The sequence below is a fragment of the Micromesistius poutassou genome (assembly GCF_964030765.1).
Source record: "Micromesistius poutassou genome assembly, chromosome: 13".
Lineage (NCBI taxonomy): Eukaryota > Metazoa > Chordata > Actinopteri > Gadiformes > Gadidae > Micromesistius > Micromesistius poutassou.
This window is the reverse complement of record NC_140283.1, coordinates 19175781-19200159: the sequence shown is the minus strand read 5'-3', so window position 1 is coordinate 19200159 and position 24379 is coordinate 19175781. Positions and strand designations below refer to the sequence as shown.

At 45.2% G+C, this 24379-nt stretch overlaps 2 protein-coding genes across 2 annotated transcripts in view; both read right to left on the bottom strand.

Moving 5' to 3' along the window:
- The window catches only part of pdhx (pyruvate dehydrogenase complex component X), a 25904-nt gene extending 15017 nt beyond the window's left edge, over positions 1-10887 (bottom strand). The window contains exons 1-4 of the mRNA XM_084477184.1: positions 10743-10887; positions 8234-8317; positions 5184-5284; positions 3699-3832 (exon numbers count right to left, since the gene is read on the bottom strand). Of these exons, the coding sequence (XP_084333310.1) occupies positions 3699-3832; positions 5184-5284; positions 8234-8317; positions 10743-10878 (455 nt within the window). The 5' untranslated portion in view covers positions 10879-10887. The remainder of the gene's footprint in view (positions 1-3698; positions 3833-5183; positions 5285-8233; positions 8318-10742) is intronic.
- Positions 10888-15015: 4128 nt separating this feature from the next.
- Positions 15016-20340, bottom strand: ehf (ets homologous factor; the record flags this gene model as incomplete). Its single annotated transcript, XM_084476963.1, has 8 exons — positions 15016-15115; positions 15859-16054; positions 16506-16550; positions 17042-17104; positions 17202-17246; positions 18107-18154; positions 19316-19579; positions 20268-20340. 8 exons carry the CDS (start codon positions 20338-20340, stop codon positions 15016-15018), a joined length of 834 nt encoding a protein of 277 aa, XP_084333089.1.
- Positions 20341-24379: the final 4039 nt, after the last annotated feature.

Below are 24379 nucleotides of genomic sequence, written 5' to 3'. Positions count from 1 at the left end.
ATTCATGAGCGGAAATTAGGCTTAGGAGCGTTCAGAACCGGGTAGCACTTAATACTGCCATCCACTGGTCGTATGGCAACACTGCACCCACAAAACAAATCAAACCTAGACCGCGGACAATACACTTTGCATTGCACACGGGTGCCATTCAAACCCTCCCCCCCGATATCAAATATTCAAAGAAACAAATGAGGTGCTCCTGAGAGACTCCAGCTCCAAAAGGAAACGGGGTCAAATCAGATACGCTGAAGCTCTGGTGGTTCCAAAAGGAGAAGGAGGTGCCTTTCACCTCCTCCTCCTCCTCCTCCTCCTCCTCCTCCTCCTCCTCCTCCTCCTTGTCAACAGACACATGCTCCTCCTCTCGGTGCTGACGACAGACACCTGGGACATTTGGAAACCGCTCCAAATTGGTCCCCTGCGATTGATCCAGATCAGGGGGGGGGGGGGGGGCGGGGCGGGGGCCGCGGTACGTTCTAAAAATACCGCCCTACAGCGAGCGCTCGTAGGGGAGGGCGCGGCGTCACGTCAGCGGAGGAGCAGGGGATGAAGACCTCCGCCAGAGTCCGATCGCTCGGGCTTTTGAACGACGTGCAGACGTTTTGGAACGTCGTGGTGTTATTACTGACTGATGTGATATTCAACGGTGACCCGTTATCCCTCTCTGGATCTGGATCTGGAAATCCAGAGAGGGATAATGGGGTCAGGTAGCTGATGAGGTGTTGATGACATTTTTGTCTTGGCCGGCGAATCGACTACCCTTTTGGTTTATATTCCAAAAGAAACCACAAAAGACCAAGAGAAAATCAGTTTAGAGTTGAAGGCAGTGGACGAACTTCAAAGGCGAGTATCCCTTATCAGAAGTACTTAGTATACAAGGCTGGCTCCAGCACTATTGACCTGGCATCACAAGCGTCAGAGTCCTTCAAAGGATGCAGATTAGAGCTCCGAAATTTGGTTAAATCCCGGTTAAATGAAATTCTATTATTGAGTTAGGCGGCAGTAGCTCAGGAGGTAGAGCGGGTCGGCTGGTAACCGGAAGGTTGCTGCTGGTTCGATCCCCGGCTCCTCCTAGCTGAGTGTGGAGGTGTCCCTGAGCGAGACACCTCACCCTGACTGCTCCTAATGATAGTCGCTGTGTGAATGAAAGGTTCTCGCTTTCGATAAAAGCGTCAGCAAAATCCCCAAAATGTAAAATGTTGGTTTTGAAACCTTTTTCATAATGTACAACTAGGCCAAGCCAAGGGAAATTAGCGTGGTGGCAAAGGTTTAATTTGCTACTATTACGCAGCCAATAGGAGCAATGCAGAGGACAGGTGATGAAGGCTTCAATTAGGCCGTTAGGAAGGCGTGAATAAACAACAGCAGAGCGAGAGATTCGAGATTCGGGACAACAAGGGGAAGTGAAGAGAGGGAAGAGAAGCCGGGCAATAAAAGCCCCGACCGGATCTCCAGATGGTGGATCTATTCTGGTCCCGGCGCCTGTAGCAAGCAAAGACACGCAGCCACGTCCAGGTGTCTGGAGAACAGCAGCAACGGTCCAATCGATCCAGTTAAAGGGCTCACAACACCGTCAATACCAGTTCATCAGAGACATTAGATCCTGTCAGACAGAATCTGGATCAGATAGAGTGCGGCCTCCTCCTTCATATAGCTCACTTAAAAAGGTTGACGTTTGAAAAAGCAATTATATACACGCAGAATCTGTCAGCGCGGCTGATTCATGCGTCCATGCGACCGCTCTACCTCGGTTCGGTCCGCCATCCACGCATTACCTCAAACTATACATCCACACATTATCCTCCAACACCAAACATCCGCAGATTATCTCAAACTATACATCCACCCATTATCTCAAACACCAACACATCCACACATTATCTCAAACACCAAACATCTGCTAATTATCTCAAACCCCAACACATCCACGCATTATCTCAAACACCAAACATCTGCTAATTATCTCAAACCCCAATACATCCACGCATTATCTCAAACAATACATCCACCATTATCTCAAACATGAACACACACACTAGGGGCTTTAATCCACTGTGTTGACGATTTGGCAACACTGCTCAACCACAGAAACCAATCATCTGTATATCACAGCCATTTGAATGACACGGGGGTGTGTGTGTGTGTGTGTGTGTGCGTGCGATTCTCCATTAGTGAGCGTGGGTTCTTGGCTCTCCGGAAGGCTGTGATGGATTGTTCCCTGATCTGGTTTTCAGATGGAGGCCCTGAGGGTCATGGAGGAGCCGGGTGCAGCAATGAGGTGCGAGAACACAAGGCAATCTCTGAGTCAGACACACACACACACACACACACACACACACACACACACACACACACACACACACACACACACACACACACACACACACACGTGCCTTAATTAGGCTCCAGTCCTGCTCCTTAACCCCCTGGGTCTGTTGCCCGCTGTTAACGCGCCATAGCAGGCGCTGACCCCCATAAATAATGCTGCGGAGGACCAGGGGAAGTGTCCTGTCTGCAGTGGCCAGGCCTTCTGCTGTTTCACTAGAGGCCGGTAATTACCCCTGCGTCTGAATTAGAAATCCACTGGGTGCTCAGCCCAGCAGGGCCACAGACAGACATGCACTGGCCAAATATTGCCAGTACGGGCTTAGGGTTTTATATATGTAATACATCGGAACATAAACCAACATTATTTCCTTTCCTCACTCACACACACACACACACACACACACACACACAGAAGGGGGAGGCAGGGCTGTGTGTGTGTACAGCCCATCCTTCTTTACCAGCTCCCAACGAAAGCCCCTGCCCCACCCCCCCCGCCCACCCCCCGGCCCTAACTCCTTCGTTGGTTGCTATGGAAACTGCCTCATCGCCATGACAGCCAAGACGGAGGGCTGAGTAAAGGAATGAAGTGAAGGAGGGAGGGAGGGAGAGAGAGAGAGAGAGAGTGACAAGCAAGGCAGAGTGGAGATGTTCAATCCATTACGGCCGTTAATGCCTAAGTAACGCGTCTCCTCTGGGTTGTTTTGTGTACATCTGTGCCGGGTTGTTCCGCTGGAGTAGACAGCCGTGGACCCCTCACCTACGACCCCGTCCCGGGGCCACAGCACGGGGGCCACAGCGAGTCGCGAAAGAAGCTTGTCTCTTGTCAGGGCGGCTGATTAATATATATATGAAGAGACGAATATAAACAGATAGTGACAGCAAGCCAGTGAGTTTGTTTATGGATGTGCACGTGGAGTGCCGACACGCTTGCATATTTTCTTAATTAAATAGGTTCCGGAGAGAGGGAAAGTCAACAAACACGTCGATAAGCCCTCCGTGGATTTCTTTGTGTGTGTGTCTGTTTGCGTGTGTGTCTCTAAGTGTGTGTTTGCGCATGTGTGCGTGCACGTGTGTGTCTCTGAGTGTGTGTTTGTGCATATGTGTGCATGCATGTCTGGAGATGTGTTTGTTTCTGCACGTGTGCGTGCGCGTGTGTATTTGAGAGTGTGTGTTTGTGTGTGTGTGTGTTTCTGCATGTGTGCGTGTGTGTCTGTGAGTGTGTGTTTGTGCTTGCGTGTTTGCGAGTGTGTGTGTTGGTGCATGTGTGTCTGAGTGTGTCTGTGTGTGTGTTTGTGCAAGTGTGTGTCTGTAAGTGTGTGTTTGTGCATTTGTGAGCGTGCATGTGTGTGTGCACGCCCGTATGTAAAGTGCACTTTGTGTGCTGTTGCTGCTGCTGCTTCTCCCTAGCGATCGGGGTCCTCTCTGCAGGATAATCATCTCCCCCCCCCCCCTCGCCATCGCCGTCGCCGTCGCCATTGCCGTCGCCATCCTCTCCCAGCCCCCGTCTCTGGCAGGGAGATGTGACAGGTACAGGCTCCCGCATCGCAAAACGTGACGACCAGCATGTCTGTTCCCCGCCACAAACATGTGGCGTCGCGCTGATGAAAGAAAGCCAGCCGGGCCGCCTCTGGAAGCCGACATGAAGTGTTCAACGCATCAAAGCGTGAGCGACGGAGCGAAGAAGGAGAGAGGCAGGAGAGAGGAATGCCGCTCATTAGGGCTTTTACAGTCTGCCTGCGGGGACAGGGAGTTTAACAAGAGGCCCTTAATGACCGGTGGAGAGAGCTGATGGATACACAGTGTTAGTGGATGTAAACGCGGACACACACACACACACACACACACACACACACACACACACACACACACACACACACACACACACACACACACACACACACACACACACACACACACACACACACACACACACACACACACCAGTTTATATCACAGATAGCACTTGGCAGAGAAACACCTTTCAGGTAAAGACAGACAATCTTCCCTCGGTGTAGATTTGAAGCCAAATCCAAGATTAATATTCTGCTTGCATCAAACAATTACAGGACTAGATTCATTTTGCAGGCGCCTTCTGTGAAAGATTCATTGCTCTCCCAGTGAACAATAAATTAAGTGCAGTATTTACCTGCTTTGAACAAAGGCGCAGGACTGCAGAAGACTTATATGCAGTTGTCAAGATTATGATGACAACAGAAGTGAAACCTCAATCTGACCTTAAATGAAAAGCGACTTCATCACCTTTTGTCCACAGTGTCCACAGTCGTGTCGGTTCATTCACCTCTTCAACCGAGTACGGCAAATCAATAAGACAAATAAAATGCATGTCAAACATATAATCACAAATATTGCTTTACATCCAAATATTAACGTCACGTTCCACATTTCGCTGACCAATGTGGAAACGTCTGATGTCAGGTTCAACGGTTCATCCAATATCATCACATGCTAAATGTTGCTGTGCATAGAAAACCTGAAATTTGCAGGCAGACAGACGGCTCACGTTTCTGTTCACACCCTTTGCACTAAAGACTGTTTCCTAAGGAAACACTGTCATTAAGATACGTTCTGAGTGCTGCTTCACGTTGTCTCCACTCTCAGGTATGAATGCATCTGACAACCTCGGAATAAAAGATAAGACTGTTCCGTCCAGCACTTTAGGGAGAGTACCACACCATCATGAAGAATTAAAGAGCAGGACTATGAAAGCTGGCTCCAGGATCCATGGACACGAGGACATTGGGGATCAAACCGTGGGCCGGTCCGATTGGGGATCCCCCGCACCAGAGCCACCGGCCAGACCTGTGGGAGTGTGTGTGGGGACCGCGTTGATTATTTACCAAGATCTTGGCCAGGACTCCGTCATCGCTGGACTCCATGGTAACCACGGCCTTGTCCGTCTCGATCTCACACAGCGCGTCTCCTGCGGCTACCTCCTCACCTGCGAACACAGAGTAGCGGTAAACTCCCGCTCTAATGAGTGGCCAACAGGAACAACAGCAGCAGCAGCAGACAGAGAGCTTGACAATACTGTGCAGGCGCGAGAATAACATGGACTGGTATGAAGGCACGTCTCACCATCATAATAAACACTGTTATGAAGGCTAGATCACTGGTTATTTTACACGTTAAACTGTAGCTCTTTGCTTTGGTGCTCAGCAAACGTACGGTTTAGATACACACAGCAGTCTAGAAACACACCACTTATGGATTTAAAATGCACCGTTAGAAAATCCAATGGTGGCACTGGCACGTTTCTTGTTAATATCCCAAAACCATTGATGCAAACGTCACTAATATTGGCGTTATGTAAAACAAAATCGGCTGTGTTTAAGGCTTCTCTGATCTCATTCAGAACAAGTTAAAAAAGAAAACCTTCACGACATTAAAAAAGGGCTGTGGGAAAGGAAGGCCTAGATGGGGCGCACTGTGCCCGGGCCTGGATATCAAAGACACGGCCTAATCAATCTTTCATGGGAAAGAATGCAAACTGGAGCGACCCGGTGTGTCTTAGAGAGGGATAGAGCCGCTGCTGGTACCGCTCTGAATCCCAGCATTCCTCGACGCCGACGAATACATTAGCATCTGCTTTGCGCTCAGCAGTGAGGGAGGAGGGCAATTAGGGAGAGCGAGAGACGGGAGACGGACGCCGGGGGAACACAGGAGCGCACTGTTACGGAGGAAGAGACCCGCGGACGTGAAGTACATCAATTGTGCTCGTGATGCTGGATTTAGAACGGCGGTAGCACTTGGTGGGAGGGTCTATTTGGCTGATCAATCTCATCTTCATTGTTTAATCAAACGTATTACTCACAGTGGACCCTAGGAATCTCTTAAGGAGGCTAAAGATAGGCTTTCCCTGACAAGTGAATCATTGCACTGCATGATTTAAATAATGAATACATTTCCCCTTTGGCCCCTTATATTATAAACTACCGCCCATGAAAAGATGGCCTTCATTTTATCGGTTACATGGGACTACGTTTTCAAGGGCTTGGCATATTCTGACGTAAACGCATAGGTTGTTAGTTTATAACAGGTAACATAGGAGCTGTGTTCAGTATTAATCTTCACATTTAACCTTCATATTTATAAAGAGCGGTTGGGTCAATGTTTGGGAGTCTCAGGTTCAGGGGAAAAGAGGCCCCCGTTCGAATGTGATTTCTCCTTTCCAAATCATGTTCCTCCAATAGTATCGATCGTAAAGACCAGCTTGATTTATAGGCTGACATCGTGTCGATGCATTGATGGGGGGGGGGGGGGGGGGTAATGCAACCCAGATGAGGTAAGGGTCAGGGGTCACGAATCACGATGACCTATTTAGCTGTGTGGCTCCGGGAGGGGGGGGGGGGGGGTTGGGTAGTCGAAGAGGTGGTGTTACCGTGATCCTCCAACAGGGTTACAGAACCACGACGATAACAAAGGACCGCCTTACATCCGCTACTGTTTATCCCTAACACATCCACTATCATCTATCTGTGATATACAAAGTGTAAAAGGGCAGATCGCCGTAGCGCGGAGACCACAACAGCGGACGTGGAACTGGAGCCAGGTGGCAAGTGAGGCAGCGTGAATATCAGAGCGAAAGAGGAGGAGGAATATTGACATGAAAATCACCCTGACAACCAACACCCCCCCCCCCTCCCCCCCCCCCTCCCCCGGGCCGGTGCGGCGGCGTGGAGATTGGATTTGTGTACGAGGCTGGAACCCCTGACCCCTCAGGGGTCAGGGGGGGTGGGCGGTATTAAAGTTTAAAACAGGCACAGCGCCACCGCCCCGCCCTGACACCATCACAGAGAGGTGCTTCAGCCAGACAGTGTGCTCCACATACAGGCCTTGGGGGGGAAAAAACAGAACACACACATATGAAACCCAAACACTCTGACACAGCAGCAGCAGCTTCTGATTGGCCGTGTGGACCTCAAAGCAACAGCCACGAGGCACATTGGCCGGTCTCTAACATCACTTGATTTTTCCAATAAAAAGATGGTCAGACGATATGGTCAATTGTCTACATAACCTACATAAGCGCACACGCACGCACGCACGCACGCACGCACGCACGCACGCACGCACGCACATGTTGTGTAGGACAACAGACACACACAGGACAAGAGAGAGAGACACATAGGCACGACAAGAGAGACACACAGACAGGACAAGACGCACTCACACACAAACAGGACAAGAGAGACACACACACGACGAGACACACACGCACGCACGCACGCACGCAGGGCTTCGGTATCGCTGATAACCTCTGCTGAATATTAGCGGCTCTGGTTCCTGCGGGCCAATCAGCACCCAATGGGCCGGCTGTGCTGCCTCGCAGCTCCGACGCCATGTGGTGGAGTCTAAAATGGGGGCTGCTGCTGCTGCTGGTGCTGCCTGACCCGTCGGAAGAACATGATGAACTAATTAATGGAGAGAGGGGGGGATGGAGGCGGCGGGGTGAGGTGATAGCGTAGGCCCGACTCGTGACAACTGGGGTAGAGTACTGCTTGGTCGCTGTCTGCCATTTTGGTTTGCCCCGTTTGAGTGGGAGGGATCTCTCTCTGTGTATTCGTTTCGACTCCCGGCTATTGATGTGGTCTCCGAATGCATGAGAACCGTGAGACTCAATTAAACGCGATTTTATCACAACAAAGCGGGGGGCAGGTAGATATTGTAGAAGCTTTAATGTCCATTCAATAGTGGTTAGGGAATGGCGTGTCTTCCATGTTGACAAGGTCAGTAGTTGGGACTTGATACCGTGTGATCTTGATCCTGTTACTAACACTTTTATAGTGGTGAAAGCCAATATTGCAGAGCTCTGCTTAATTGTCTACCCCCTGGAATGGTTTACATTTTTTAGGACTGGGCAGACCTTGTGAAACAACGTTTTTCTTACCTTCCTTTTTCAGCCATTTGACGATAGTTCCCTCCTCCATAGTGGGGGAAAGAGCCGGCATTTCGACTTTGAGAGGGGCGGCACCTACAGGACAAAAAGAGCATTACATGTTATGATATCGAGAAGCAGTATATAATATCAAAATTAAAATCGACTCTAAAACAAGAACAATTATATAATGGCCTACATTTTCCCAGTCATGTCTTTCACAACCAATTGTGAAGAAAGAAGTAATTGTGCTATTATTACTAACAGTGCAACAAACAGTGTAGAAAGAAAAGTCTTAACGTGTGTGAGAAGGCAGTAACCTTCGTCTCATACCAAAGCACCGCTGGGGGCAGTATGACACATTCACTGTTCCCAGTGGCAGTGTGTGGCATTAGCAAGCTATCCGAAACACAACATGATGCAGGCTGACACTGGACCAGGTCACTGGGCTGTGATCCCTGACTTGCCCAGGGCCACCAACATGACCTCTGACCCTGGCTGGGTGTAGCAGTGGTCCACATCCAGAGACACACTGAACAAGGGTTTCGTCACGCAACTTATGTTCAAAATCTACGACTCGGAGTTTGACGACAATGTAAGCTGGCGTTTATGATCCGGCTAGTCCGAACAGTAGGGCCGTGCAGGGCATACATGCCATAGATAGGAGGACTTTCTGCTGTGGAGGAGCTGACTTCCACAATGTACGCCAACATGACTAGGGGTGGGACAAAGTATCGATACAGCAATATATCGTCGCCCTTTTTCATGCGATACGAGAATCGATACAGTGGCAGCAAATATCAATATAATATTTTTCCACAAGGCACCCTAAACAGATTTCCCTGCTCCTCGAGGTGGCACTCAACACATGAACGAAGGAAACTTGAACAGAAGTTAAATAGCCAAAGACGAGTAACTTTTCTCAGTCATCGTTAGACGTGATGCATCGTTATAGGATTGTCTATGAATATATCGATTATTGCAGAATCGCTGCATCGCGATGTTATCGGAAACGCGGGCCATGTATCGCCTATCGCATATCGTATCTTGAGGTACCCTGTGATTCCCACCCCTATACACTCTGTATAGGAATCTGTCAGATTCCTATGTCTGCTCTGTGAAGTTTTTAAATCAGTTAGTGCAAAGCAATGTCCTTCAAATCCAATTCAATGTGTTAGGATTAGCAAGCATGAGAGGCCAACGTATGCAGACGTGTCCATGTCCAATCATAGAGAAGACCACAAACGGTCCATGTTCAGACTGTATAGCCTGCATGGGAGTAGAAATGGGCCATGCAAGTTGGTAAAAAAAACGGAAGATGAAACAATGGAAAAAAAGGAGGGATTACATAATTAACTATACATTCAATAAACTATACATGAATCAGCAACACAGCAGTAGACTATATCGATTGTCTTTTCGTCATAGTAATTTGATTTACAATTCATACGTTACAGGGAAATCAAATAAACATGGACGCAAGTCATACATTTTGATTTATTAGGCCTATGTTGTGTAATGCTGCCATCTGCTGGATATCCAGTGGAATTGTAAAGATCCTTGCTTCAGTTCTGCGGTATTAGTAGTAGTATATGTATTGGTACTAGTAGTGAGTGGCTATAAGGACACGGATGTCTAATGCCCAAAAGCAATGCCAAGAACGTCGACAAGCTGTGGTAACAGCTAGCCTGTTATGTCATGTATTTAGAGTTTGGTGTCCTCATCGTGGGAGTATCCATGTGCCCAGTACAGATCTTTAGAACTGTGCTAGAAAATAAATAGGTAAGCATAGACCTATATTATAGAATATTATTAGTAGGGGTGTGGGTTGTTCAGGTGATTAAATAGAAACACACGTGCATCCCCAAAGATACTAAAAGTTACCCATTTAGTTACGGCCATGTGTTCATTATTGATGTATTTAAGCATTCTTAGCTTTATACATTTTTCTTATTCTGTGTTGAATGCTTGGAACCTGAAAATATGTTTAAATAAATGCATACGTGTCTGTGCGTTGAGATAACCCTTCAACACCAACGATGGACCTTGGAGTAAGAGTCAAACGACACACATTGAATGTTCTCCTTAGCTGTACACTATGTCGACTCTGTGCAAACCCTAATCAACTATCAAAGTGCAGTAATGACCCAGGACCATGATCCATAACCAGTAACGATCAACAACGGTCACCATCGACCTGTCAGTTCATCTGACACCTGTCAATCAGCCCCAGCATCCCCACCAGAGGATAGGTCAGCTGTCAGGGAACCAGCACCGTTATTACTATTAATGCAAATAATCACAACGATCACAGTACACAAAACAACATGCATCGCTTCCCGACCACCCTGGTCCACCGCTATAACTAACATGACACCATGAATGAACCACACATAAAGAGAACGTCTCAAGGTTGTGATCGGGGTCGCGGTGAGCGGAGCGCCGCGTCGCCCCGGCGGAGGCGCCCAGCGGCGGTATAAAACCAGCCCCCCGCGCGCCCCCGGAGGCCCCCGGAGCTCACCGAGGAGGGCCGGACACCGGTGGAAGGTCCTGGCCTGGGTACGCCACGGTGTCGTCGTCCGTTGACATTGTTTAATGAGGTTAAATCGTAATCCAAATAGTATTCCCCGACGACCCAGCTGCAAGGAGGCCGCCATGTTGTTGTCCGCGGGTACGTCAAGGCAAGGTGCGCATGCTCAATGAGTCTCTGAGTCTTCTTCTCTTGGGGTTTTAAGGTAGCGGGGGGACACTTTGGGAGCTTTAGCGCCACCGGCTGGACAGACGGATCTCATACACTTTTTTTTTTTTTTTTTTTTCATTTTTATGCTTTATTATAGAGTGAGATTAACAGTAAGGTAGGGAGATAGAGGGGAGGAAATGGAGCAAAGGACCACGGGCAGGAATAAAACCCTGGTCGCTTCAATCAGGACTGACGCTTTCTCCCCGGTGAGTGACCACTAACTTTAATAGAAAAAAATATGTATTTTAAACCCATTTGCACCCCTTCACTTCTCAGTGCTTCTTTTCATATAGCTTTCTTTTCTCGACCATGCATATGCCTGCATGAGCTCATAGGTCACGACGAGTGTGCTTGCGCTGTAGAATTAATACACTCAATAATGACATGTATTCTACCAAGCCCAAACGTGTCTGTGGTATGAGTGATAGTTAAAAATAGATTTGTCACATTTGTTTTGCACAATGGTTATTACAAAATCAGAATCAGCTGATTAGTGTCCTCTTTAGTCAGCAAGCAAGCCGTGACGGAACGGGGTTGAACAACTAATAGTTGCTACTGGTTGTCTAAGAGGCTGTTATTCCTCGTAAACTGAATAAAATGCAGTTGCAGCAGTACCTTTTCCCTAGTCTGACAACCTGTATTTTTGGTGTTTGTTAAGTGTTAATGAATATTTATATTTACAACAACTTTATTGCACTTTGACAATTATCTAAAAACACAAAAGAGTGAGAGAGGGAGAAAGAGAGAGAAAGGGAAAGAGAGAGAGAGAGCGAGAGGGAGAGAGAGAGAGAGAGAAAGGGAGAGAGAGAGATGGGGAGAGAGAGAGAGAGAGAGAGAGAGAGAGAGAGAGAGAGAGAGAGAGAGAGAGAGAGAGAGAGAGAGAGAGAGAGAGAGAGAGAGAGAGAGAGAGAGAGAGAGAGAGAGATGGAAAGATACAATATATTCAGTGATGCAGTATCTTTATTGCAAATACATGAGTGCTGGTATTCAGTCTGACCAGTGAACCAATTTGACTAGGAGTAGAACACGGTCCCACTTCCTGATGAGCTGTGATTGCAAAGAATAAATGCTGTCCTGTCTTTATGAATAATGTCCTTGTTCTAACCCATGGTTCTGAACACACGCATTTTAAAACATTTATCTGTGAAGCTCCAAGGCTTAAATAATATGCAACAAAAATTCCCACATTTCAGATATGCAAGCAATTCCGTAGCTCTATTGGTCCACAGGTGGCCAGAAACCAATCGTCAGTCTATTGTTTGCTAAAAACAAAGCAACTCATTGTACATTTGTAAAATTCTCTGGTAAACTGTCCCCACCTCCGCACACAAACAAACCACAACTTTAATGAAAAAGACCTGTCTGGTTTGCTGTTGTGTTGCAATGTCAGACCCTGTGTTGGCAGATTGTCACACTGCCTGTGCTCCCCACAGGTTATTTTCACAACCGGTTGGTGAGCATGTTTGCCTATTTTACCGTTAACGCGGGTGTAGAAACAACTTGTTGTGCTGGTTTACTGGAAACCCGACTCGTTGAAGTATGCGTTTCATTGTTCTTTGTTGCATTTTTTTTTATTCATCGGATGGGCACACACATATACACACACACACACGCACACACACACGCACACACACACACACGCGCACACACACTTACACACACACGCACACACATACATGCACGCACACACACATGCACGCACGCACGCACGCACGCACGCACGCGCACACACACACACACACACACACACACACACACTATCCCATTCTCAAACACACACACACACACACACACACACACACACACACACACACACACACACACACGCATAAACACTGTCACACACACACACCCACACACACATATACACACACACAAACACAGGCACACACGCACACTCACACATATTAGGGGCATAAGTCTGTCACTCTCCTTTTTCATCAAAGCAATTCGTCTGTTAGGCAAATCAGACACAATTTGATACTAGTATATGTACTGATCACTCATTTGCTTATCGTCCCCACAGTTATACATCTATGAGCCAAATATTTCCATGAGTTTATCAGAGGAACTTCCAGCAGTATCGCGTAGAACGTACACCGATCCCATATTTGAGATGGTGAGGCTCTCGTAGTTGTGTTGATGAATGACAGCTATGATGTGATTGGTCCTCTGATCAGTGTAGGGATAGGCATATCGTTTTTCCATGCAAATCTGAGTCATCAGTGTCAATGTCAGATGCCAATCTAAACACCTTGCCTGTTTTTGCAGTCAAATGGTTAATCTTCATTCTCGCTTACCAACTAAGTGGCAACTTTGACTCAAGGAAAATCATAGCCTAAGTACAAAATAACAACATTATCGTCATCTGCCAATCATGTGAAATATAGCCATGATTTGAATGGCTCTCTTTTATAATTGCATCCAGATTGTGAGTAGGATGTCTGTTTTGTGTATCGCTTTGTATCTTTCAGGGATTGAGCATAGTAGTTATAGAAACCATTGTTTCAACCAAGTCAAGTGTCAAGTGAGATGTCAAGTGAAATGTTTTTGGACACTCAAACTTCAAACTAGACTAATCATCTTTTGTTTGCCAGAAGATTCCAGGGCTGTAACTCTGGCAAACACCAATGACAAATTTATGGCCTCCTGCTCTCTAATTAACTCCATGACAAGCACCTGCCCATCATTCATTCCTCCACAGAGCTTCAGTAACAATCAGATCCTCGGTGATAGATTTTTCTATTCTAACTAACTAACTATTCAAGATAGAAATGACAATTGATGTTTTTCTCCATAACAATTGTATCTCGAACTGATTTGAGATAAAATGTAATCTGCAGCACACATTCTCATCGGTATCCACAGAGCGCATCAAGAAACAAGATCTTAGAATAAAAAAACGCCTTTATTTCATACAACACACACTGAAAAACAAATACTGTGCCACCCAGTAGCAGCAGTAGAAAGCATCAACATTTCAACAAATCTTTTGATTGACAAACAACACACTTCGAATAAAAAAAACACACTTCTTATCCACACACATTTCTGTTTTGGACCTCATCCCTCTGATCGAGATTGACACGGCCGCCTGCGTTCCGACCCCGCAGCGGTATGGCTCAGACGTCACGTGGAAAATGACCTGATCATCGCAACTGAATCTGCTGTCTTGGGGGCGGCACTTGGGAGCACGAGTAAAGACAGACAACCGAGCAAGGGAGGAGTTAGTTTCCGAAGGATCGGGCAGCTGTCACAATTCCACACAAACGTAAACTACAGCACAAGCAGAGATGAGGAAGCGATCTACTAACTACGCTTTAAACACAAACACACACGGGTCAGTAGGTCTGTGTTCCTCCTCAGAGCCGCCACATACACTGTGGGGCCGTGCAGTCACTAGAACTGCTGGCGTGATCGCCATACAGATACAGCTCCTTGTAAGCGACCACAGGTTCACCTGCTTTCCTATGCTACATGTGGACAGGATCGTGGAGTGGTCGGGGTGAATCCCAGCGCAAAAGGCACTACGGTACCAACGATCTACCTGTGGCCTTTGAGCACCATGGCCCTGACCCCTAGTCAGACCATGACCTGATTCGTAACATGAATCTGAGATCTATCACAAATTCACTGTAAGACGCTTTGGATGAAAGGGTCTCCTAAATTATTAAATATACACATCTAACATTGAGTCTCACACATGCATTAATATATACACATTAATATTCCTGCTTGTGAAGTTTTTGTTTTTTGGTGGATTGAGATGGCGAAATCATTGGATCCGTTGCACGGGGTAATGTGTTGCAGATTTCTTGAAAGTTGTATTGATTGGACAAAGAAGCATTGGTCCTATGACCAAAAATAAAGCAATGCTTAAAGTGGAGTGAGGAAATGATGTCCATGCCAAATGTACGCAATCTATGTTAAGGCCATAGGTTGACAGTATCTCAGTAGTAAAGCCTTGGTAAAAAAAAAAAAAAGAAACAAGCAGGCCAAGCAATATATGCAAAGTTGAAGAAAAATGAAAAGATGAAATAAATGTCAGTAAAATTCACGTCTCCTGTTCTCTCCAGCCTCGTGCATTCCTCCCGAACTTGTACACAAGCCGGCGGCCGTCCACGCGCTCCAGGATCTCCCGTTTGTAGTAATATCTGCAACACGGGACGCGGTGCTCAGTCAGATCAACGCTGGCGGGGTCCAACTTTACGCGTCGGAGATTCTCTATGTAATATTCACCTCGTGCGTCGCAGTTTACACTCCAGCATAGTAACTTATTTGGCTGGTTCAAATTGGTTCACACTGGATCCTTCACCTTTGCCTTCTTTTCTTATCTTATTATCATATCATATAAAATCAAACACCTATGACCTATGCGTTTAGTGTCCTGGTATTGTAATTACATCTCCAATAGTAACAATCAGATTGGGAGAAAGTCTACAACGTCGTAGTAAAACAGGATCTTAGGTGACAATAAAAAAAATTATTGACTGTTCCTATGTATTATGTCATAGTTTCAACGTTACCCTCGTTGCTATAGTTTCACTTTATCATCGCTAAGTTACCATCATTGCTAGAACTATACCTCATGGTTGCTATGTTACCACCTTTCCTAGTTATATCTCATGGTTTCTATGTTACCACTGTTGCAACAGTTATACCGCATGGTTGCTAAGTTACCATCGTTGCTATAGCTATACCTCATGGTTTCTATGTTACGGTAACATAGAAACCATGAGGTATAGCTATAGCAACGATGGTAACTTAGCAACTATGAGGTATAACTGTAGCAACGGTGGTAACAGTTACCACCGTTGCTATAGTTATACTTCATCGTTGCTAAGTAACCAGCGTTATCTCGCGGTTGCTATGCCACCAGGGCTGCAGTGGGTCGTACCTCATCGCTCGACTGAGTTTCTCATAAGTCATGCTGCTGTTGTTCTTCCGCCTTCCCCATAGCTGCGCCACTGCCTCCGACTTGAGGAAGCGGAACACGCCTTCCGTCCGATCCTCCCACTTGATAAGGCCCGGGTTCCGCTCCGGGTACAGCAGGATGTCCCTGATGAACTCCCACAGGTGGCTGCCCCGTGGGTCTGGCAAAGAAAAAGGGTTGTGGGTGCATTTCTAACATGAATGTTTTTACAGACCACCACGTACATGTTATACTTATTCTTTGTTGTACGTCCTGGCACTTAAAAAACAGTACTTAGCGTTGTGTAGCGTCTTATCCTGGCTGACGTTGCTATATACGAGAATGGGTTAGCCTAGAGGTTGTTAGTGCTTGGCACTTGGTTCTATGAACATCCTTACTGTCAGTGATATATTGTTTCTCTTTCTTCTGTTAAAAAAAAAAAAAAAAAAAAACGTCCACTAAATTCTCTAAATGTAAATGTAAATGTTATACATTTATGAAAGGGACCTTATTATAGCTTCAGGTGAGGTATAGATCAGCCAGATAAGCAAGGTAGTGAACATCTAGGTGGCCACAGCTTGTCAAAGTGAGGGGCACTTTCACTTTCACAGAATATGGGTTGTTTTACTTACTGTGCTTTTTGACTTGGTCCGTGCGGATGTGTGATTTTTTTGTGTCTGGGAATGAGAAAGAAACAGAATAAATTGAATATATTTTTTAGGTTTGATTAATTTATAATGAGATATTTGCACTTTCCACAAAGAATCAGTCTGATTTGAGTCAAGTCACTCGAAGGCATGAATGTCTTTGAAATCGTACATTCCCCTTACATTGTACCTTGGATTATTACCTAGGGAAAGTCACATTAGTGATAAAACTTGTGAGCTGGCCATATCAGCTTACTGGCGATTAAAGGGAGTTAAGGGGGGAACATGCTAGACATCATTCTCTGAACTAAAAGAGCATCGTTGAAAAAAACGTTGTTGGAAGCAAAAGGGGGGATGCTATCTTGATTTACAGGTATAAGAAATATAATAGATAAATGAATGATGTGTTGGACTGTGGAAATACTACACAACAACATAAAAAAAACCTAAAAGGCCCAATGTTATCTGTTATGTTATATAATGTTATCTTCATTGATAGAGGTTAGGGTTAGCTCGCTTACCTGTGCGAGAGGGTAAGGGAGAGCCAAGGGGTGGCAGGGAAGTAAACGAGGGATCACACACATCTAAATGAGAGCGAGAGATATAATAGGTCCATTGGTTACACATGCACCATTTAAAACCATGATGAACAGTGATGAACAATGTCGTAGCTTCACTTGCCTGCAGAAGGGTAGACTGCGTCGGGGAACGGACACGAAAAGTCAACTGGGGAAAAATGAGAGCGCACAAAAGAGTCAAGAAATCAATCAGAGTTTTGTTTCGTCATTAATTTGCTGATGCGTTTTCCTGTTTCTGCTTTGATGAATAGTAAATGGAATAGTCAAACAGGGTGTTTCGCACCAAAGTAAAACGTTGAAGGTAATTGATAAGTTTGCATTTTTCTTTCTACGCTCTATGCCTTCCCACTGGCTATATGCTGTACTTAACAGCAATAGTATCTAATCGGTTAGAATTTGATTTATTTTATTATCTTTAAACACAGTTTTGCCATCACAACTGAAATAATGTTCCACTGTAGAGTAAGCTAGTTTATTTGGATATAGAATGTTAGCAACACATTTAAATACATTTCAGTCACAATTCATTTATAATCCTTTAGTTAATGATTCACCAATCAACCCAAAAATGATATATGAGCTTTAAGTTAACGATTAACTAATCATGAACAAAATATCAATATACCTTTGCAGATGATTCTAAGTGCAATGTTAAAGGGATAGTATTACACCACCAGGTGTAAAAATCAACCCTCTAGTGACAAGTGGAAGTGTCCTCCCAAATGCATGACGGACAGATCAGCCCACCAGCTGGGACAGCCCACCTGACTGTCTGATAGGCTGGGCACTAATTATATGCACATTCGTATTCACGTTTTGTTAATGATTAGATCATAATTTACAAAAGGGAATGTTTATAAATGACTTATGACTGAACGTTAAAATAAAGTGTTTCTGGAATATCCCCAGAAATCATTATTCAACACCGTTGAATGTGAATAATACTGTTGTGGAGATTAACTAAAAAACGGTAAACAAATGCAGAAGTCATCATTCCACGAAACTTACACTCTGTTGGTTTAACGTCGAGGTGTACTGACTCTGATTGGCACGGCCCTGTGAAGACATCGGAGGAAAGCAAATATAAGTATAATTTATAACAACAACGACAGGTAGGTTTCTAAAGGAACGTAGAGGAAAGGAAATCAAAAGGATCAATTCTCAAAACAACACTCTCATTGTTCTAAAGTGTGATAAAAAAATATATGTTTTGTCAACTGTTAAAATCGTCTTCCAGAAACAGATGGCCTTTAGAGCCCATTTTTAACAATGAGAAACAGCCATCAGAAATATTAGTATAATATAATTACATTTTATATATATATATATATATATATATATATAAATATACTGAATTTCAAACGTTAGCTGAAAACAGTTCCCACAAACCATAACATAGTTTTTCTGTTCAAACATTCACCGACAAATAAAGTCGGCTTATGTGTTTAATTGCTTAATATTGTTTTAATAATACAAGTTTAATTCAATATCCCACCATCTGTCTGCACGCAGCTAAATCACCATTAACCCGTTTGACTGTAAAGTAAAGCAGGATAAAGTGGGGCGGGGCGGGGCTGGGGGGCACAGAAAGTTGTGAGTGTTTAACTAAAGCATTAATGGGCTGCATCTACAGCCTGATGATCATCTGGACCTTCTAGGTTTATTTGCATGCTCCCTTGTATACAATCAGACGGCCTAATGACTCGTGTATAGCTACAAGTGAACCAGCTACATCTAACCACTAAGGGCCATGCAATGTGCACATTCATTCACCAGGACATTGGTATTTAGGGAAGATGCTGATTGAGTTGCAGAAATGCGTGTGTGTGTGTGTGTGTGTGTGTGTGTGTGTGTGTGTGTGTGTGTGTGTGTGTGTGTGTGTGTGTGTGTGTGTGTGTGTGTGTGCGTGAGAGTGTGTGTGTGCCTCTATGTATGTGCGTGTGCTTGAGAGAGAGTGTGTGTGTGTGTGTGTGTGTGTGTGTGTGTGTGTGTGCGTGCGCCTCTATATGTGTGTGTGTGTGTGTGTGTGTGAGAGTGTATGTGCGCCTCTATGTGTGTGTGTGCCCAAGAATGTGTATGTGCTTTCAAAAAAAAACAAATCGGCTAAAAATGGTTGGTTCTAAACGCCGGCTGGGTGATGATCCAGCCAGCGTTTAGACCCCACAACGGAGCCAAGGGGGGGGGGACACCAGCAGCCAGCAGCCTCCAACCACCCACCAGTCAGCCTGAGCTCAGCCAGGCTGTGGTACAGCACGGTGCCCACGCTGCCCGCCGCGTGGAGGAAGTCCTGGTAGCTCATGCTGCACAGCTGGCCCCCGTCCATGTCGAAGTTGTGCAGGGGCATGCTGGAGGCGTCGATCTGGTACACATCCATCATCTGCTGCAACCACTCCCACACCTGGTACTTGCTCCAGAACTGAGGAGGCTGGCACTCCCCGGTCCACAGCCGGCCCGAGTAGCCGCCTGGCACCACCACGGACACTGCGAGGGGGGGAGGTGGAATGAGTAACGTCACGGTGGTACAGTGGTGACTGTTATGATGTGATGCATGAGTGCCCCGGTATTTATCTTGTATGTATTATTTTGTGTGATTGGTGTTAGTGCAGTTATTCCAAATTTGTTTTTTTTTATTGAATGAAGTTTACATGGTATTATAATACATGGTATACATGGTATTATAATGTGCCTATAAATAGGTATTGATCGTTAAGGTTATGTGGTAGTTCAGAATTTTTGCATTAATTTTATGAGGTAATATAACAAACTGTCAAGTGGTCCAAAGTTGAGCACTGAACCACTCTAGTAAAGCAGGCAATGTCTGTCTGCCTTTTTTATTGGCTTGTAGGTGTGTAAGTGTGTGTGTGTGTGTGTGTGTGTGTGTGTGTGTGTGTGTGTGTGTGTGTGTGTGTGTGTGTGTGTATGCATGTGTCTGTGTGTGTGTGTGTCTGTGTGTGTGTGTGTGTGTGTGTGTGTGTGTGTGTGTGAGTGTGTGTGTGTGTATGCATGCGTCTGTGTGTGTGTGTGTGTGTGTGTGCTTGCGTGTATGCATGTGTGTGTGTGCATGTGTGTGTGTGTGTGTGTGTGTGTGTGTGTGTGTGTGTGTGTGTGTGTGTGTGTGTGTGTGTGTGTGTGTGTGTGTGTATGTGTATGTGTGTGTCCAAACCCTCACCATCAGAGTAGCTGTTCAGACTCCATGTGGTGAACAGTTGACTGTCGAGGGTTGAGGTAGTAGCGCTGGTCATATTTGGGCCGATGCAATATCAGTTACCATGACCCTCCACTCTAGAAGGAAGTGCAGGAGAAAAAAATATTAGCCCGTCAAATCAGGAATATCAATGTCTTGTTTTTTTAGTTTTGGTCACATGACCCAAGCAAACGCATTGGACTGGAAACACTTGTTTTCTTATCAATGTGCTGCAAGGCTTTTGTTTTCTTGTTAAGGGTTTATATTTAAATAAAAACATGACTTATTGCATTACATTACACTACTTACATTACTTATCCGGAGACAATATGCATTTTATATTGTCTTAATATCATTATAATTTCTACATCGACTTAATCATTTTGCGAGGCCGTAAATACAAACAAGGTATAAACTTTTACATAACATTTGCATCCCAAATGAATATGAATGCAGGCCTTTGAGCAAGTTATTTGTCCAGTGTGTGGATCACAGTTATTTTAGTCACTTAGTTGCCATTTATTAAGGTCATTACCACCTGACGTCATAAATACTTTATCAATGTGGCACACGGCAGTGGGTCTTTTGGGACGTAGCATTTAGCATATCAAACACAGAACAAGCCAGAGCCTATTCATGAAGGTGGGTGTTGTAAAAACAAGAGCTAACCCTAACTGTCATCTTAACATAAGCCTGTAAATAGTTAACTTATCATGCAACATCAGTTTCGGTTCACAATAAAGCCATTGTTTAGCACAGTGACCCACATTTCACCTGAACAATACCATTGCTGCTGCTAACTGCTAAATACGGGGACTCCATGATAACAATTCAGTGGAACAACATTACCTCAGAAGCAAAGGCAGGATTCCTGATCAGGCAGTTGATCAGATGCCAAGTTTCCCTCTCCACCGTCTGTGTGTGTGTTAATTCTTTAAGGCTCCGGTCTTCTGTCAAAAGCACCGTTTACAGAGCAGAGAGGACAGTCTTCATTATGCACTCTGTACAACTGCTTTCAATGCCAAACCTCATTTTCTATTTCATGGAAGGTTCTACTCATTAGAATACACATTAACGATCTGCTTCTTGTTGTTGCTGCTACGACTGTGTGGTTTGTCTTTAGCATCGATTGTTTGAACTTAATAAAGAAAAGTGTTAAATCTGCTCCCCTAGTCTCATTACAAAAACCAATCAACACACAAACAAAACCTGCTTTTTAACAAGGCAAAGAAACAGTTCGACATGATAGCAACAGGTGTAAGTTCCTAAGGCATGCCAGACACCCGCTTCAAAGCGGTGAAAGGGCAGAGAGAGAAAGCCTGCTGTACCGGTGTGGAGCCGTAGCCTACCTTGGGTGAGGAGCTGGCTCCCCAATTGACCTACAGCACAGGGGTGAGGCGATCCACGCAGTCTCCCTGCATCTCACTAGGTCCCACACTCACGCATGCAAACACAGACACGTTTGTTTCCTCTGACATCGCCGACGCACACTGAGCTGGTGAACAGGTGTTAGCTGCTGGCACACACACACACACACACACACACACACACACGCACGCACACACACACATAGGTGTTGCCCCACAATGGTTGTTTTATCCTTCCAACTTCCTTATTCTTGTCCATTTGCTTATGTGACCAGGCTGACTTCATAGGGATTTGCATAGTAGTAGATTCCAATATAAACATATGCATAACTTCTCCCCCCCAAAGCCCCCCCCCCCCCCCCCCCACCCACACACACACACACACACACACACACACACACACACCATACACACCACACACACAGATGAACATTGTGTGAGACTTATACGGACATTTAGTTTGGCATGAAATAAAATGGCACATCCTCAACTGTATTTACAAAATAGAAGGCATTTGAAATGCTATTGAAAGCAACATGGTAGCGATGCCATTAAGACAGGGAAATAACATAGAATACGTAATTTAACACTTTAATAATAAGTGGGTTACTTGTTATCGTCAGTTTTATTCGTTTAATCTGATGTGAAAATCTGTCAGTGGCTGTCGGGAGCTATCTGCACCTCCCCCACAACCTTTACTTCTGATTACTCTTTGGCAATTTTATATTGTGACCACATGACACAGCATGACACAGCATAACACATCAACTTTTGCAATAAAAACACACAAACCGGCGAGGTTCAAGGTTTTTCACCAAAAGTCGTGCATCGTATTTGTAAACTTGTGTGCAAAAGGATTAACTAAATTATATAATTAACCTTAATAAATAACCTTTTATTTTGGTTTCACTAGGCAAAATGGGACCCCCATGCATGCTAATCACTGCAACGCATGAGGGATTCTAAAACTAAAGAGTACATTGTCAAGTAAACGTCAAGTTATTGTTGAGTAAAAAAAAGCGTGGATGTCTGTATTATCAGTGGTGGAGTGTGGCGTGTGGAAGCATGGAACATGTACACGGGAACGTTACATGATGACATGAGGACAAAACTGGACACCCAAACAGTGGTGGTGGTGGTGGTGGTGGTGTTGCTGGTGGTGGTGGTGGGCATGGACGGTGGTGGAGGTGGTGGAGGTGCACAGATATCCCAGCATGCATTTCAGCAAGAATGCAACGTCTCACACTGTCAACTGCGTTCTGCTTGCTTGTTCCTTCTTCCAAGAACGACTAGCCGGAACGTTTTCCCCAAGAATGCGAGTCCGTTCTTTGCATCAGACAGTAGCCATAGCAGTACCTAGTTCCTTGAACATCACATTCTTTATTATTAAAGATGTGGTGGTTTTGCTGGTTGACATTTTCTAATGAAAATAATCATTGTTTCGTGAGTTCCAGGTTGGAGTTCTTATGAACCAGATAACCTACGTACTCTCCATTTGTAAATTTATTTTTGTTGGCAACGTTGTGGTGTCACAAACATAACTAACAGTCCAACCAGTTTTTTTGAATACCTATTTGATTACACAGAGTATCATGTGTGGGAGGATCAGACAGCTAGCGCTGCTCTGTTAGTGCAGTATTTAATTGACTGTAAATCATTGATGGGTGCCCTGTCCTTTACATAGAACCTGGACATTGAAGAGACAGAGAACCAAACCATATTTGATCATTACTTTGTATTATTATGACTTTGCATTACGATGACTTTACATTATTATTATTATTATTATTAATATTCATATTATTATTAATATTATTATGATCACCATCTCCTCTTAGCTGAGTGAATGAGTGCATGTGTGCATGAATGTTAGGCGATATTGTTAAAATGCAGTCCATTTATTAGTAGCATCATTTCTTAATGCCGATAAGATGGATGTACAGACAGAGCGGCTGGATATGGAGAGGGTAACATACTGTTGCTTCTGCAGAGACTTGTATCAACAAAGCCGAGCAACGGTTGAAAGATTCTATTTCTGCTTGCTGCCAATTAGGCAGAGCACGAGCACTTGAATACAGAAAGCCTCACTGATTCGGGGGCTGTGGCAGTAGTCGTGTTGATGACTGAAGTGACTCGGAGTGGCTGAACCATTCAATGGGCTTAAGCAAGTGTGTGAGAGGGTGCAGAAATACAAATATTTAGTTTTCTGCCAGCCTACCTGCCTTTCTGGGAAGCCTTCCGACATACCTGCTACCCTACCTACCCAACCACATACCTCCGTGCAGACTCGCCTATTACACTCCTACCTCCATATTTCCCACAGACCCATCTTGCTACCTACCCTCCTAACTACCGTACCTAGCTTCCTAATCACCTACCCTCCTACCCACCCCAACTACAGTACCTACCTTCCTAGCCACCTACCCACCCTAACTACAGTACCTTCCTCCTAGTCACCTAGCCACCTACCCTCCTACCCTCCTACCCACCCTAACTACCGTACCTAGCTTCCTAGTCACCTACCCTCCTTCCCATCCCAACTACAGTACCTACCTTCCTAGCAACCTCCCTCCTAGCCACCTACTCTGCTACCCACCCTAACTACCGTATACCTACCTTCTTAGTCACCTACCCTCCTACCCTCCTATATCCACCCTAACTACCCTACCTATCTTCCTAGCCACCTAGCCACCTAGCCACCTACCCTCTTACCCTCCTACCCACCCTAAC